The sequence below is a fragment of the Capra hircus genome, chromosome 11, assembly GCF_001704415.2.
Source record: "Capra hircus breed San Clemente chromosome 11, ASM170441v1, whole genome shotgun sequence".
NCBI classification, from domain to species: Eukaryota; Metazoa; Chordata; class Mammalia; order Artiodactyla; family Bovidae; genus Capra; species Capra hircus.
The window spans coordinates 92,095,385-92,108,376 of NC_030818.1; the positions used below are offsets into that span (position 1 = coordinate 92,095,385).

Sequence of the window (12,992 nt, forward strand, 5' to 3'; positions counted from 1 at the left end):
ATCATCATGCTTGCTCTGTATCTTTGAAAATGTTCTGAAAAGTCGAGGAAACACATGTTCCTCTTCACTCAGATCAAGAAATAAAATCTTACCAATCGAGGTGATGGCTTTTCCTGTCATCCTTCACATCTCCCTCATCCCCAAGAGGTAAACACTTCCTGAATGGTAAGATCATGGCATCCGGTCCCGTCACTTCATGGTAAATAGATGGGGAAACAGTGGAAACAGTGGCTGACTTTATTTTTCTGGGCTCCAAAATCACTGCAGATGGTGATTACAGCCATGAAATTAACAGACACTTACTCCTTGGAAGGAAAGTTATGACCAACCTAGACAGCATATTAAAAAGCAGAGACATTACTTTGTCAACAAAGGTCTGTCTAGTCAAGGCTATGGTTTTTCCAGTGGTCATGTATGCATGTGAGAGTTGGACTATAAAGAAAGCTGAGCGCCAAACAATTGATGCTTTTGAACTGCGATATTGGAGAAGACTCTTGAGAGTCCCTTAGACTGCAAGGAGATCCAACCAGTCCATCCTAAAGGAGATCAGTCCTGGGTGTTCATTGGAAGGACTGATGCTAAAGCTGAAACTCCAATACTTTGGCCACCTGATGCGAAGAGCTGATTCATTTGAAAAGACCCTGATGCTGGGAAAGATTGAGGGCAGGAGGAGAAGGGGACGACAGAGGATGAGATGGTTGGATGGCATCACTGGCTCAATGGACATGAGTTTGGGTAAACTCTGGGAGTTGATGATGGACAGGGAGGATTGGTGTGCTGCAGTTCATGGGGTCACAAAGAGTCGGACATGACTGAGTGACTGAACTGAACTGAACTGAATGGTTTCTGTGTCATTCATCTGAATTTCCTTATACTTTTAGCACATGTATGCATTCCTAGCAAGAGAGTATCATTTTGTCTTTAATGTTTTGGAACTCTACATGAGTGAATTACACAACTTGATCTTCTGCAACTTGCTTCCTATTCCCCCACTTATGATGATTCATAAAGGAATTTCTAGTCATTTTCTCTGCAGTGTAGACTTTCACTGCCCTGTCTACAATTTGTTTAAGCATTTTGTCCACTGATGAGGCTGTCTTCGATTTCTTACTAGGATAATGCGGTGGCAGTGAGCAAGAAGTTCTCCAGATTTATCCCAGAATCCAAGTCTCTGGGTCACTGGGGTTTGAGCATCATTTCTAGATATGGTCACATTGTCCTCCAGAGAGGTGGTACCCATTCCCCTCTACCGGCAGTGTAGCAGAGTTGTCTGTGCTGTACATCTTCATCAACAGTTTCTGCCCCTTCGCGTTTTGCCAGTCTCACCAGTGTGAAATGGCACTTCCTCTGGTTCTCTTTTGCATTTCCTTGACTGAGTGAGGCTGAATCTCTTTTGATATTTGACATTCGTGTGTTCCCTTCTTAGAATTGCCTGTTTATGTTTTTGATTCAGTTTTCTCTTGTCTCTTTTGAAAATTGACTTGTAGATCTCTAGTTATCACGTTTCACATGTCTTCTTTTGACAAACAGAAGTTATGCTCTAATTAAATGTATCTTTTTCTTGATATCTTTTTGAATCTTTAAGAAATCTTTCCCTCCTAAAATGTTTTTGCATTTAAGTTTTTAATCCACCTGGAATTGATCTTGCTTTATGCATGGTGTGAGGTAGGGATTCCATCTAATTTTCTTGCAACATGGATGTCCAATCGCTCCATAAAAAACATTTATACAAAAGTCTACCCTTTCCCTAGTGGCTTGCAGTACCACTCTGCCACAGATGAAGTTCCATACATGTATCTATGTTTGCAGCCTCTATTCTAGCCCATTGGCCTATTCATCTATCCCTGGGCTAGTATCATACAGTCTAGTTGTATCTTTTTAGACCCTTAGCACCTCCTTGAATTCAAACAGCTAGTGGCTTCCCCTGAGCAGATCCGTGTCTTATTTATCTTTATATCTCTCTCATCATTCATTACATAAACATCCACATCGTGCTTTTGTTTGCAAAGGCCTTCTCACACTCAATCTCTTGGGCTCCCCTTATGCAGAAGAGGAAACCGAGGTACAGAGGTGAAGATCTGCCACACAGCCAGAAGGTGTTCTTGTAGGACTGCAGAGCCGCCCTGTCCATCCATCCATCCTGTTTTGCCCAGGCTCTGAAGACCTCTACCTGATCCTCCAGCTCAGCTCATCTGGGGCAGGATTTTCACTTTTCTTTCCTTTCCCAGCAAGTCGATCCTGAGTGATGTGTGTGTGTGTGTGTGTGTGTGTGTGTGTATGTGTGTGCGCGCGCGCCCCCGCGAAATCCCACTTCCGGGAGGCTCTTCCCAGCACTGGAGACCAGTAGGGAGAGTGTGACCTAGGGTGGGCATTTTCTGGGAAGTCTGAGGCCTGGAGACTGCAGGAAAGAAGATCGGCGGGGTTTCGGAGTCGATCTAGTAGACAGCCCTTTCCCTGGGCGTGCCCTTGGGACCTGGGAGCCGCCTTCGAAGAGGACGCTGGCTTCTCCCAGGAATTAGAGGCTTCCTCCCGCCCTCCCGCCTCCCGAGGCAGGAATGCGAAGAATCAGCTTTCAGCCGAGCAGCGGCTGCCGTTCCGGGGAGCTCCCGGTGCAGGCCTTTCCTGAGCTGTCGAATTAACTGGTTCTGTCTGTCCAACTGGGAGAGCAGCTCTTGCTAAAAATAGCGCCCTGTCCAGCGCGACCTGCGCTCGCCGGCAGCCCGGCCGCGACAGTCCCAGGAGCCCGGGGAGCCCCGCACCAGGAGTTTCCACCCCGGGGCCTGGCTCAGGTCCCACCCCCGAAGCCGAGGCCGAGGCCCCGGGGCACAGCGCTGTCCCTACAGGTGCGGCGGAGGGTGGCAGGCCCGCGGGCCGAGGAGCTGCCGAAGCCGTCCGGGATGGGAGCCGGCGGCGCGGCCTCCCACTCGCTCGCCTGGGCCTCCCTGCCGCAGCTGGGGCCTCTCGCCGGCGCCCTCTGCGAGGACACGCTTTACAGCCGAGGTAAGACCGGGCCGGCTGCCGGCGCGCCCCTCGCTCTTCCCAGGCACTTGTTGGCGCCTCTTTCTCTTTCCCTACCCGGATCCGCGGAGGGGGACGAGGGGCCGGCGCTGGGGGCGGGGAGGGGGGACGGCGAAAACAGGCGTCGGAACCGGAGCGGGCTTGGGGATAAGAATCAGGCGCTCTCTGCAAACTCACCTTTGATTTGAAAAAAGTCGCAGTCTCGTCACCACGTACGAAAAGTTCTTCCCTCCCTTTGGCCTCAGTCTTCCTATCTGGAGAATGGGACAATAAAACCGTCCCGCTTTAAATTTGACTGTGACCCCGAAGGAAGTTGGGGAACCTGCTGAAACTAATCGCAAGCACATTCTGGAGATGTTCGCCCCAACTCTGCTGGGGTTGAGAATTTGTTGGTGGGAGGGTTGGACGTCCCTTCCCATTGACACAACCCCCTCCCTACCCCGACCCCACCCCGCCTCTCCCGGACCTCTGAACCTAGCATCAGTCCACGGCCACTGCGGGTGGAGATCGAAGGGAGGCGCACAGCAGTTTAAGGGGTCAACCGAGGCGCGAAGATCCTTGCGGGAGAGGAGGGTGAAGAGTAAAAGAGGGGTGGGTTGCAGCCCACTCCTCAGTCTGATATCCGCATGGTTCTCGGGCTAAAGCTGGGATTAATTCCCGGGAACACCGGCCACACAGAGGGCCTCCACAGGCTAGCCTGAGCCGGGGGAGGGGAGTAGGGGGTGTGGCCAGACCCAGATCGCGGGTGCGAGGTGGTGTGGGATGGCAGGGGGCGTGTGGCCCGGCCTCGATCCCGGGCCAAAGTGGGGACTGGGGACTGGTGTGCGGAGAGCGGAGGGGATCGGCCCTGCCCAGTCCGGCCGGGGCGGGTGGTAGTAGCGGGGTCGATTGGCCAAACAGGTGCGCCCCCGCCCCGCCCCTCCCCGCCTCCGCTGGGTCCCGGCCGGGCGGGCGGAGCTGCGGGTGGCGGGGCCTGCGATTGGCGGGGCTGGGCAGGCCGAGTGGCCGGGGGAGCCCAGGAGTCAGAGCACCGCGGTGCGGGCGGAGGCGCGGGGCCGGCCGGAGCGCGCTACCGCGGGGCCCGCCGCCTGCCTGGCCGGCTCCGCTCCTCTCGGCCTGGCCGACGCTACGTAAACTTTCCTGGGCTCCGAGACCCCGCGACCTCGCCATCTCGCCACTCCACTCTGCGCTGCTCCGGCTCCAGTGCCTTTGGGATGGCAGAGCCCAGCGCCCAGGCCGGCGAGTAGAGGTAAGAGCTAGGCACCCCCAAGTCGGCATGAGGGGGGTTTCCGGTGTCCTAGAGGGATCGGGGCTTGGAAGGGATCCAGGGACCCTGATGGGAGGTGTTGTGGTGCCTGACTGAGGAGTGGGCTGCGGCTTTGCTTTTCCTACCCCTCTTCTACGCTACAGCCCCCTATGCCGCGAGGACCTTTGCGTGGTGCAAAGGTCTTTATAAACTTTTAGTGCGCCTGCCTAGACCGCTGGGTCCTTGGGAGAGTACCGCGCAGTGTTAACAGGGGGGGCTGCAGGGAAAGCACCCCAGCTGGTGGGGGTTGACGGGGTTTCTGCAGCCTCCCAACCCCAACGCTTCCAAGTGGTCGCTCCAAACCTCGGCCCTTCTTCAGTTCCCCTCTGGAGGCTGATGACTGGACAGCCACTCCTCTCTGCCCAGAGCCAGGCACCCCGGGGCACCCAAGTGTGGGGTGTTGTTTTGTTCAACCAGTAGCCACTCCTCAGTTTTCAGGGGAGGGGGGCGGAGTTATTGAAGTGAGATTTCTCTTCTGTTTCCTGGGCTGCCTTGGAACACCACCCTCCAGAAAATATCTTGAGCAAGCAGAGTGGGAACAGGGACCAAAGCCATCTAGGATCCAGTCCCCAGCCTGGTGGGAATCACTGTGGGCTTTTCTGGTTTCTGAACGGTCTGTTCTCTCCAGGTGTCAAGCTGTCTCGCTTGAGTCATATGGATACTGTGCTTCTCCTCTCCTGCCCTCCTCTTTTATGTAAGGAAGAAATTAATTTTGATTTGAATTTAATTTTGACTGAGGATGACTAGGTAGGTCGCTTGTCACCTATAAGGGTCATCCTTTTTAATGATCATCATTATTGCTTCTCAATGTCAAGGCCAAATGCCTTTCTATTTTCTTGACCTGAGATGGTCCACTTGAGTGTTAAAAAAACATACCAGACACAAGCTTTGGAGCCCAAAGAACCTGGGTTCAGACCCCAGCCTGGCCATTCTTCCACTGTGCATCTTCAGGCCGGCTTCCTAACCTCTCTGAGCTCAAAGTTTCCACTCCTGGAGGTGTGGTGAGGCTTTTGTGAGGTTAGGCATGGAAGGTATCTGACTTAAAGGACAACAGCTTTGGATTGCCAGTCTGCGTCCTGGAACTTGGGCCTTCTTGTTGCCAGAGTGACCCAGATCCTTCATGACTCAGTTTCCTTGTCTCTCAAAAGTCAGTGTGGACTGCTTTCTCAGCCGGTCTTAGCTAGTCCTTTTGAGAAAAGTACACAGATGCATATACCCCCCCTCCAATGCATATGATTTCAGTGGGTTTGTGGGCTTCAGATTTAAGACAGCCCTATCCATCCCCATCCTTGTCATGAATTATTTGGAAGATATAAGGCCTTCTGTCTACCACGATCTCCTCCCACCTTTCTTGAATGCTTGATGGTAACGGCTGTAAATATCAGGGAAGTGCAAATGCACTAATTAACCAGCACATGGGGAGAGGGGTTGACGCGCAGAATCTGGCCAAAGTCACCTTCAAGATCATCCACCCGCTCCATCCCCATTCTGCTTTCTCCAAGCTGCATCTCCACCTGGTGAGCAGCTAGTCTTTTTTGCTGGGCTCCTCGAGTGGCAGCCCACCAGGCAGCTGGTTTCATGACTGGGCAACTCCAGTCTGTTCAAAAATTCTTCCTGTTTGGAGTAGAAGTCTGTGTCTCTGTTACTTCTACCCACTGGTTCTAGTATAGCCCTTCAGGCATCTCTTATTGGCTCAATTATTCACTGTAGTCCCCTGGTGCCTGCATTCTGTTCCTTCCCGGAGGCGTTCGACACACCGAACTGAATCCGGCAATGATCATAACACCATTTATTGAGTGTTTGTTATATGCTGGGCCCAGTACTGAGCACTTCACACGTACTATTCCCATATAAGACAGCCCCATGAGGTGGATTCTTTTCTTATCCTCATTTTGCAAATGAAGAAACACGTTTAGAGAGGTTAAGAGATCCACCCAAGGTCACACAACCCATAAGGAGCTGGGCTACATCCCAAAGGCAGCATCTACCTTTAGGACCCACGCCTCCACTTCTGCTTCTGTCCTGCGCTGCCTGTGTGCCCACAAGCGTGTGTGTGGTTGTATGCGTGTGTCTCAGTCTGTGGTGCTTGCTGGCGGTGCTTTTCTCCCACTCACTTACTTCTTGTTGTTTAGTCGCTAAGTCATTCCTGACTCTGCGACCCCATGGACTGCAGCACGCCAGGCTTCCCTGTCCTTCACCATCTCCTGGAGTTTGTTTTAACTCATGCCCATTGAGTTGGTGATGCCATCCAACCATCTCATCCTCTGTTGTCCCCTTGTCCTCCTACCCTCTATCTTTCCCAGCATCAGGGTCTTTTCCAATGACTCAGCTCTTTGAGTCAGGTGGCCAAAGTATTGGAGCTTCAGCTTCAGCTTCAGCATCAGGTCTTCAAATGAATATTCAGAGTTTATTTCCTTTAGAATTGACTGGTTTGATCTCCTAGCGTCTTTTAACTCACCTGGGGTCCCTGTTAAAAATGCCGATCTGTCACCTCTGCTCCAGACCCAGGAACCTACACTTTTTAAAATTCCCCAGACCATTCTTGAACACACCACAGTTTGAGAACCACAGCCCTAAGGTATACTTAGGGAGAGAATGTGGGGTATGGGTTTCAAGAGATCTGAATTCAAGTCTTTTTTTAAAAAATTAATTATTATTTATTTGTCTGCACTGGGTCTTAGTTGAGGCACGTGGGATCTTCGAACTTTTTTTTGTGGGATGCAAGTTTTCTTCAGTTGCAACATGGGGGATCTAGTTCCCTGACCAGAGATCAAACTCCAGCCCCCCGCATTGGGATCACGGAGTCTTAGCCACTGGACCACCAGGGAAGTCCTCTGAATCCACGTCTTGGCTTCACATGTTTTCTTATCCTCATTTTGCAAATGAAGAAACACGTTTAGAGAGGTTAAGAGATATAACAAACACGTCACTCCCTTGAGCTGGTTACTTTCCCTTCCTGGAACATGATGTTATACCCACTGGGGCGGGGAGTGGGGAGGATGACTGCTCTCTGTGAAGGGCTGTGGAAGTCTCCTGGGTGGATGTCAGGCATTATGGGGCAGGCTCTCGGAGGACAGCAACACCCTGATAAGGCCTCTCCCGCCGCAGCGGATGCGCATGGCCACGTGCCCTTGGCTCCCAGGAGGCCCTGAGTGCCATTCGTAACCCCACTCCCACCCGCATCCCTCCAGACATCGAGCCTCTGCTTTCTAGAAGGATTGGAAGATGTTGGATGAAGCCCAGGTGTGCAGATTTCTCAGCCTGGGTGGGGGGGGGACCCTGGGCAGGTGGGTAGGACCTGCTCCACACACACCCTCTTCCTCCTCCACAGCCCCACAATGGCCTCTGATCTCTCATAGAGGAGGTGCTGTTCTCTAACTTCTGGAGGAGGGGAGTTGGGGGGGGGGGCGCCTGCCAAGTGTTCATTGGTGTTTTTTAAATTATTATTTTAATAAAAAATTCTTTGGCCACACCCTTCGGCATGTGAAACCTTAGTTCCCAGACCAGGGATTGAACTTCCACCTCCTGCTTTGGAAGGCAGAGCCTTAACCACTGGGCCTGGGAAAGCCCTGCATTGGGGTTTTAAATTCACTGGAGATCCATCCTTTCCCCTGGAGGGCTACTCTGCTGGTCGGTGGGAAGGTCTGCTGACCTGCAGGAAAACAGCTGACTTGCTGCTGGCTGGACGGGGCTGGGGTCAGGAGGGGTGAGGGGTAAAGGAACCGCCTGCCTGGGCCTTGGCCGAGTCCCTGTCCCAGCCTCCTAGCTCTGCTGTACACAGAGCCCTTGTTCCACTTGATCCTTTTTGATCTCCTGAAAACACTGAATTAGTAAACACGCATTTTATGGACGAGGTCATTGGAGTCCAGGAAGCTGCAGTGACAGGTCCAAAGCTCTCATGTCAGTGTGTGTGGGGGCGGAGGTGGTAAGGTCCGAACCTGAACCCAGGCTCCTTGACGATAGCACACGTGTTTTCTGCACTGTATCCCATGCCTCATTATTTTCTGCCCCACCTGTTTGGGGCCTTGGTGCCAGAGTCTTTGACTGGGCCACCATGGGGCTGTGTGATCCTGGATAGGGCTGGTCATCCCTTAAAGCTTTGGTTTCCTTGTCTGTAATGGGTGGCTGGGGGTATGTTTAGCTAGATCTCTAAGATTCCTCCCAACCTTGACATTCACAGGTTACACTTCTTTTCTGCATTTCTGGGGGCAGACTTGGGGGTTGCTCATGATGGGCTCAGGGCGTGGGTGAGTTGTTGGGTGGGGTTGGAGGGCAGAGTGCTGCACTGGGGGTTGTTATAAAACCAGTCAAAAGGGCTTTTGTGGGCTCAGTGTCCAGGGCCTTCAGGGAGCTTGGCTGGGGGTGGGGCAGCAGGAAGATTCTCAGGGCTGGGTGATGTGGCTGACTCTGAACAGTGCAGGAGGGTGATGGTGGGAATGACTGGGGATTGTGGATGGGGGCTGAGGGGGAGCACGGGGCTCTGAGATTGATCCAGCAGCATCCCTCTCTCGGCCCAGGACAACCTTGGCTGAGAGACCAAGAGAAGATCATAGTCTCTCTGTTTCTCTTTTTTTGGCTGTGACACAAGGTATATGGGATCTTAGTTCCCCTACCAGGGATCGAACCCATGCCCCCTGCATTGGAAACACAGAGTCTTAACCACTGGGCCGCTAGGGAAGTCCCTGAGAACGTCGTAGCCTCTTGTCCTCCTCCTGAGCCACTACCATCTCTCCATGAGACATCCCCAGCCTTCCCTTGAGTCCAGCCCCTCTCAGCTGGCGTCTGTGTTGGGACTGTGGGGTTTCCAATTGCCTGCTCTCCATGCCCTGAGCCGTCCCCTGCCCCCCGCATTCTGGCTTCCTAAAGCAGGCCCTTGTCAACTGCAGCCTCTGCCAGCCTCCTGCTCTCAGCTTCTCCCCCATCGTGCGTCTTCTTCCCTTCCTGGGGGTGGATCCCTGTCCCCCACCCACGAGATCAAACCCTTAACTCCCTGGCCTGGCCATCAAGTCTCCACGCCCACTCCAGCTTCCCTCCCTGCCTCTTCTCCCTCTGTTTCTCAAGCTGTCTGCTTCCCGGTCTCCGTCTGTGACTCCTGTATGGTTTTCTCTTTCGGCCACTGCTTCATTGCCCAAATTCTAACTACCCCTCGGGATCTGGCACAAATGTCACTTCCAGTCGGTCTCATCACTCAGGGGTAGCCGTCCCCCTGTGCGGTCCTGGCTTGCAGCGCTTATCAGCTGCCTTGCTTTACACATTGTCATCGGCTAGTCTGTCTCCCGAGATGGGTTCTGAACTTCTTGAGGGCAAGGCCCAGCTCTATCTCTCATCTAGGTGCCCACGGAGTGGGTGGGGCTCAGCGAGGGCCTTTCTTGGTCTGGTAAATGCTCATAAAGCCTTGTGGAGTCGGACACTGGCTTGTAATTGGGCTTGGTTTTTATGCTCTTGGCTCAGAGCGTTTGCCTGCATCTTACTCCCTGGTGCGAACAGGTGGGGGTCCTGTCTGTCTGTGCTCTGGGCTAAGCCGGCTCCAGCCGAGAGATGCACAGAGGCTTTTTGGAGAGGCTTTTCTGCCTCCTTTGGCTCGTTCTTGATCTGCTATTTAAGAAAGTCTATTCTGGCTTTGTGGCATCAAAGACAGAGAGGCCCGGAACCAGGCCTGAAAAGGGTACCTTGTCAGCACCCCCACCTGCAGGCTGAACTGCAGGTCTCAGAGGCGTATAGCCAAGATGCACCTGACTCTCTAGAACTCAGAAGAGTTTGTCAGGTATTTCTAAAGGGTCTGTGAGGTCCTGGGGATTGTCTTGGGGTCCTGAGACACAGTTCCAGAGGCACCCAGGGATCCTGTGACTTTTCTAGGGTTGCAGAGACTGACTGTCTTTGTGTTTAGCAAAGGTCATTGAGCCAGGAGGGGGGTTCTCCTTGATGACGGGTCCCCATTCAGAATGAGGCTTTTTTCCTTCAAAACTCTTGCTTCCCTGCTAGCATCATTTGCTGAACATGGTCATAGGTGGTGGGAGGTGGGCAAGGTGGGCCCGAGGGGAAGAGACTTTGGTTAACACCCGCACAGCTGGGCCACATGACCAGGAAGGAGCTCTGTGTCCCCAAGTGCGAAGTCTTCATCTCCTTGTAGGTCACAGTGGCTATTAAAGACCCATCTTGGAGTAAGGTCCAAGGGATGCTGACGGTGCTGGAGGGAGAGAAGCGAGCTTGGTGATGGTCTGGCTTTAGGTTCAGATGCTGCCCAAGTCCCCAGTTAGAAGCCGGCAAGGGCCCTTGAGGTCCCGTCTCTCCCAGCGTGCCTTTGTTACCAAGTGTCCTGTCACTTTTGTTTTCTCCATTCACTGGTCTCCACCCCTTCCTCTACCCCTGGACTGAGCATCCTAGCACGGCTGCCTTAGAGCTGACTCTTATCTAGGCCGTCCTAGGCCCCACCTCCTCAGAGAGGGTGGGGTGGGAGGGTAGGGGTAAATGAATGGGCAAATGACTGAATGCCTTTCTCAGCAGCTTTGGTGACCCTGTCTGTCACAGGCTGGAGAAGATGTGAACTGAGTCCACCAGGAAACGGCTGTCTGACGCGGGGCAGGGGGACCCAGCCAGACATAATGGAAGCTGGCGCTGGCTGGAGTCGGGGTCTGGGAGCCTTTCCCGTCCATCAAAGCTGGCGCTGCTTCCGGGAGGAGAGAATTCCCAAAGGCTCCACCAGGCCCCCTGATAGGGATCTGCCGGGTGTATGTGAGGGATTTGTTTTTCGGTCAGGAAGTGGGGAGTTAAAAATAGGCCTCCTAATCCCCTGGGTTCGTGTCAGACTTGAGGCTGTGCAGGGCCCTTTGGCTCCATTATCTCACTCGAGCGGCTTGGCAGCGGCTGACGTGGGTAGAGGTCGCACTGCCTGCTTTATAAAGGAGAACGTGAAGGCATGCGCCCGAGTTCTGCTTGAGGCTGAACCCAGTGTTTGGTGGCAGAGCCTAGGTCTGTTCCCTGGCCCACTAATGGCTACGTTCTTTATTCTTGCCAGGAACCCAAGTCTAAAGCCAACAGGCGGCAGGAGGGCAGGGGTTGGTTGAAACAATAGGGATCGGTTATTAAGAGGCGCTTCCCTGATGGCTCAACAGTAACGAATCCGGCTGCCAAGCAGCAGGTACAAGTTTGATCCCTGGGTCAGGAAGATCCCCTGGAGAAGGACACGGCAACCCACTGCAGTAGTATTACCTGGGAAATCCCATGGACCGAGGAGCTTGGCGGGCTGTAGTCCCTGGGATCACAAAAGAGTCGGACACAACTTAGCGACTAGACAACAACAGTTAAGCGAAGCAGCAAGGAAGACTCAGGATGGATCAAGGCCCCAGGCGTTGGGGAGCAGCGGGGGGTGGGGGGGGTGGATCAAGGCCCCAGGTGTTAGGGAGCAGCAGCGGGGGTGGGGGGTGGGGGGGTGGATCAAGGCCCTAAGGGTTGAGGAGCAGTGGGAGGCTGTAAGTGCTGAAGCAGAGGTGTGGGGGGAGGTGGGGTAGCGATGAGAGTGAGGCAGAAAAGCACCCTCAGGACCTGAGATTGAACCCCTTGCAAGTCATAATAAAGGGTGTGAGCCTGATGCTGTAGGCAGTGGGGAGCCATCGAGGATTCCAGAGCACAGCAGTTGCTGCTTCATCAAAAGCGCAGTGCGATGGTGTGCTACTGGCTTTGCTACCTGAGTCCTTTTATGGTGTTTGGTAGAGCAGATTTGGGGAAGGGGGATTTTTTTTTTTTTTGGCCGCACCATGTGGCAAGTAGGGTCTTAGTTCACCTGGCCAGGGATGGAACCCGCGCTCCCTGCAGTGAAAGTGTAGATTCTTAATCACTGGATGGCCAGGGACGTCCCGGTAGAGCAGATTTTTATTTTGATCCTTCTTTATCCAGAAGACGCCCTGCCCCTCCCCAGCTCTCCGTCTGGAACCTGGTGCTGTAGAGGAGGGGGAGCCCCATGTTCTGCTGCCTCTGGGTTCCAGGGTAAAGTCTGTCTGGGCTTCTTGGCTTCCTCCTGTTTTTAAGCTCGTTCTCCTGCTTGTCTGTCTGTCTGTCCTCGCCGTGGTGGGAGGAATTAAGGGAGTGGGAGGAATTAAGGGAGAGGGAGGAGGCGGTGACTGACGTTGGTGGAAGGCGCTTCTGTCCCGGCCTGATTCATTGAAACTTTTACAGGCTGGGCGAGTGCCTCCTGGCCCCTGGCAAGCTCCCAGACCACCAGGCTCTCCTTCCACACATCTTAGTGCCTTTTGTCCTCTAACCCATACCTTTATTGGCTCTTTGCTTCTTCCTCAGGTAGAGGGAGACCCTGACGGGCAGGATGGGAGGTAAACCAGATCCCTCAGAGCGTTGGAAACCCGTCATCCACCCATTTTAGAGTTGGGCAGACAGAGGCCTGGGTTTGTTGGGACTTGAACGCAGATCTCCAGCCCCTTCCTGGCTGCAACACTGCCCTGCTTTTTTCAGAGCCACTCTGCTTCTGGGTTCCAAGCGCAGGGGTTCCCAGCTCTCCATGAATCTTGGTTCTGCAGCTTGGGCTCCTCCCGGGGCTGGGAGCCAGCTGTACTGAGCCTACGGGTTCCCGGAGAGGGCTCTTGGCGTCGGTGTCGGCTGAGTCACACAGATGAGATCACTGCTCACCTCGGGATGGGGGAGGATGCCAAGGTTTGGG

The 12,992-nt window shown here is 53.7% G+C and overlaps 1 protein-coding gene across 4 annotated transcripts in view; it reads left to right on the top strand.

Moving 5' to 3' along the window:
- DAB2IP (DAB2 interacting protein) overlaps positions 1-12,992 on the top strand; it is a 210,102-nt gene that overhangs the window by 23,607 nt on the left and 173,503 nt on the right. The window contains exon 1 of one of the 4 annotated variants that reach the window (XM_018055709.1): positions 2,313-3,000. The exons of 2 other annotated variants lie outside the window; for them this stretch is intronic. In XM_018055709.1, coding sequence (XP_017911198.1) covers positions 2,898-3,000 — 103 coding nt within the window. In that variant the 5' untranslated portion in view covers positions 2,313-2,897. Of the gene's footprint in view, positions 1-2,312; positions 3,001-4,153; positions 4,268-12,992 lie in introns of those variants that run through there. One more of the 4 variants, XM_018055719.1, reaches the window with a different exon arrangement.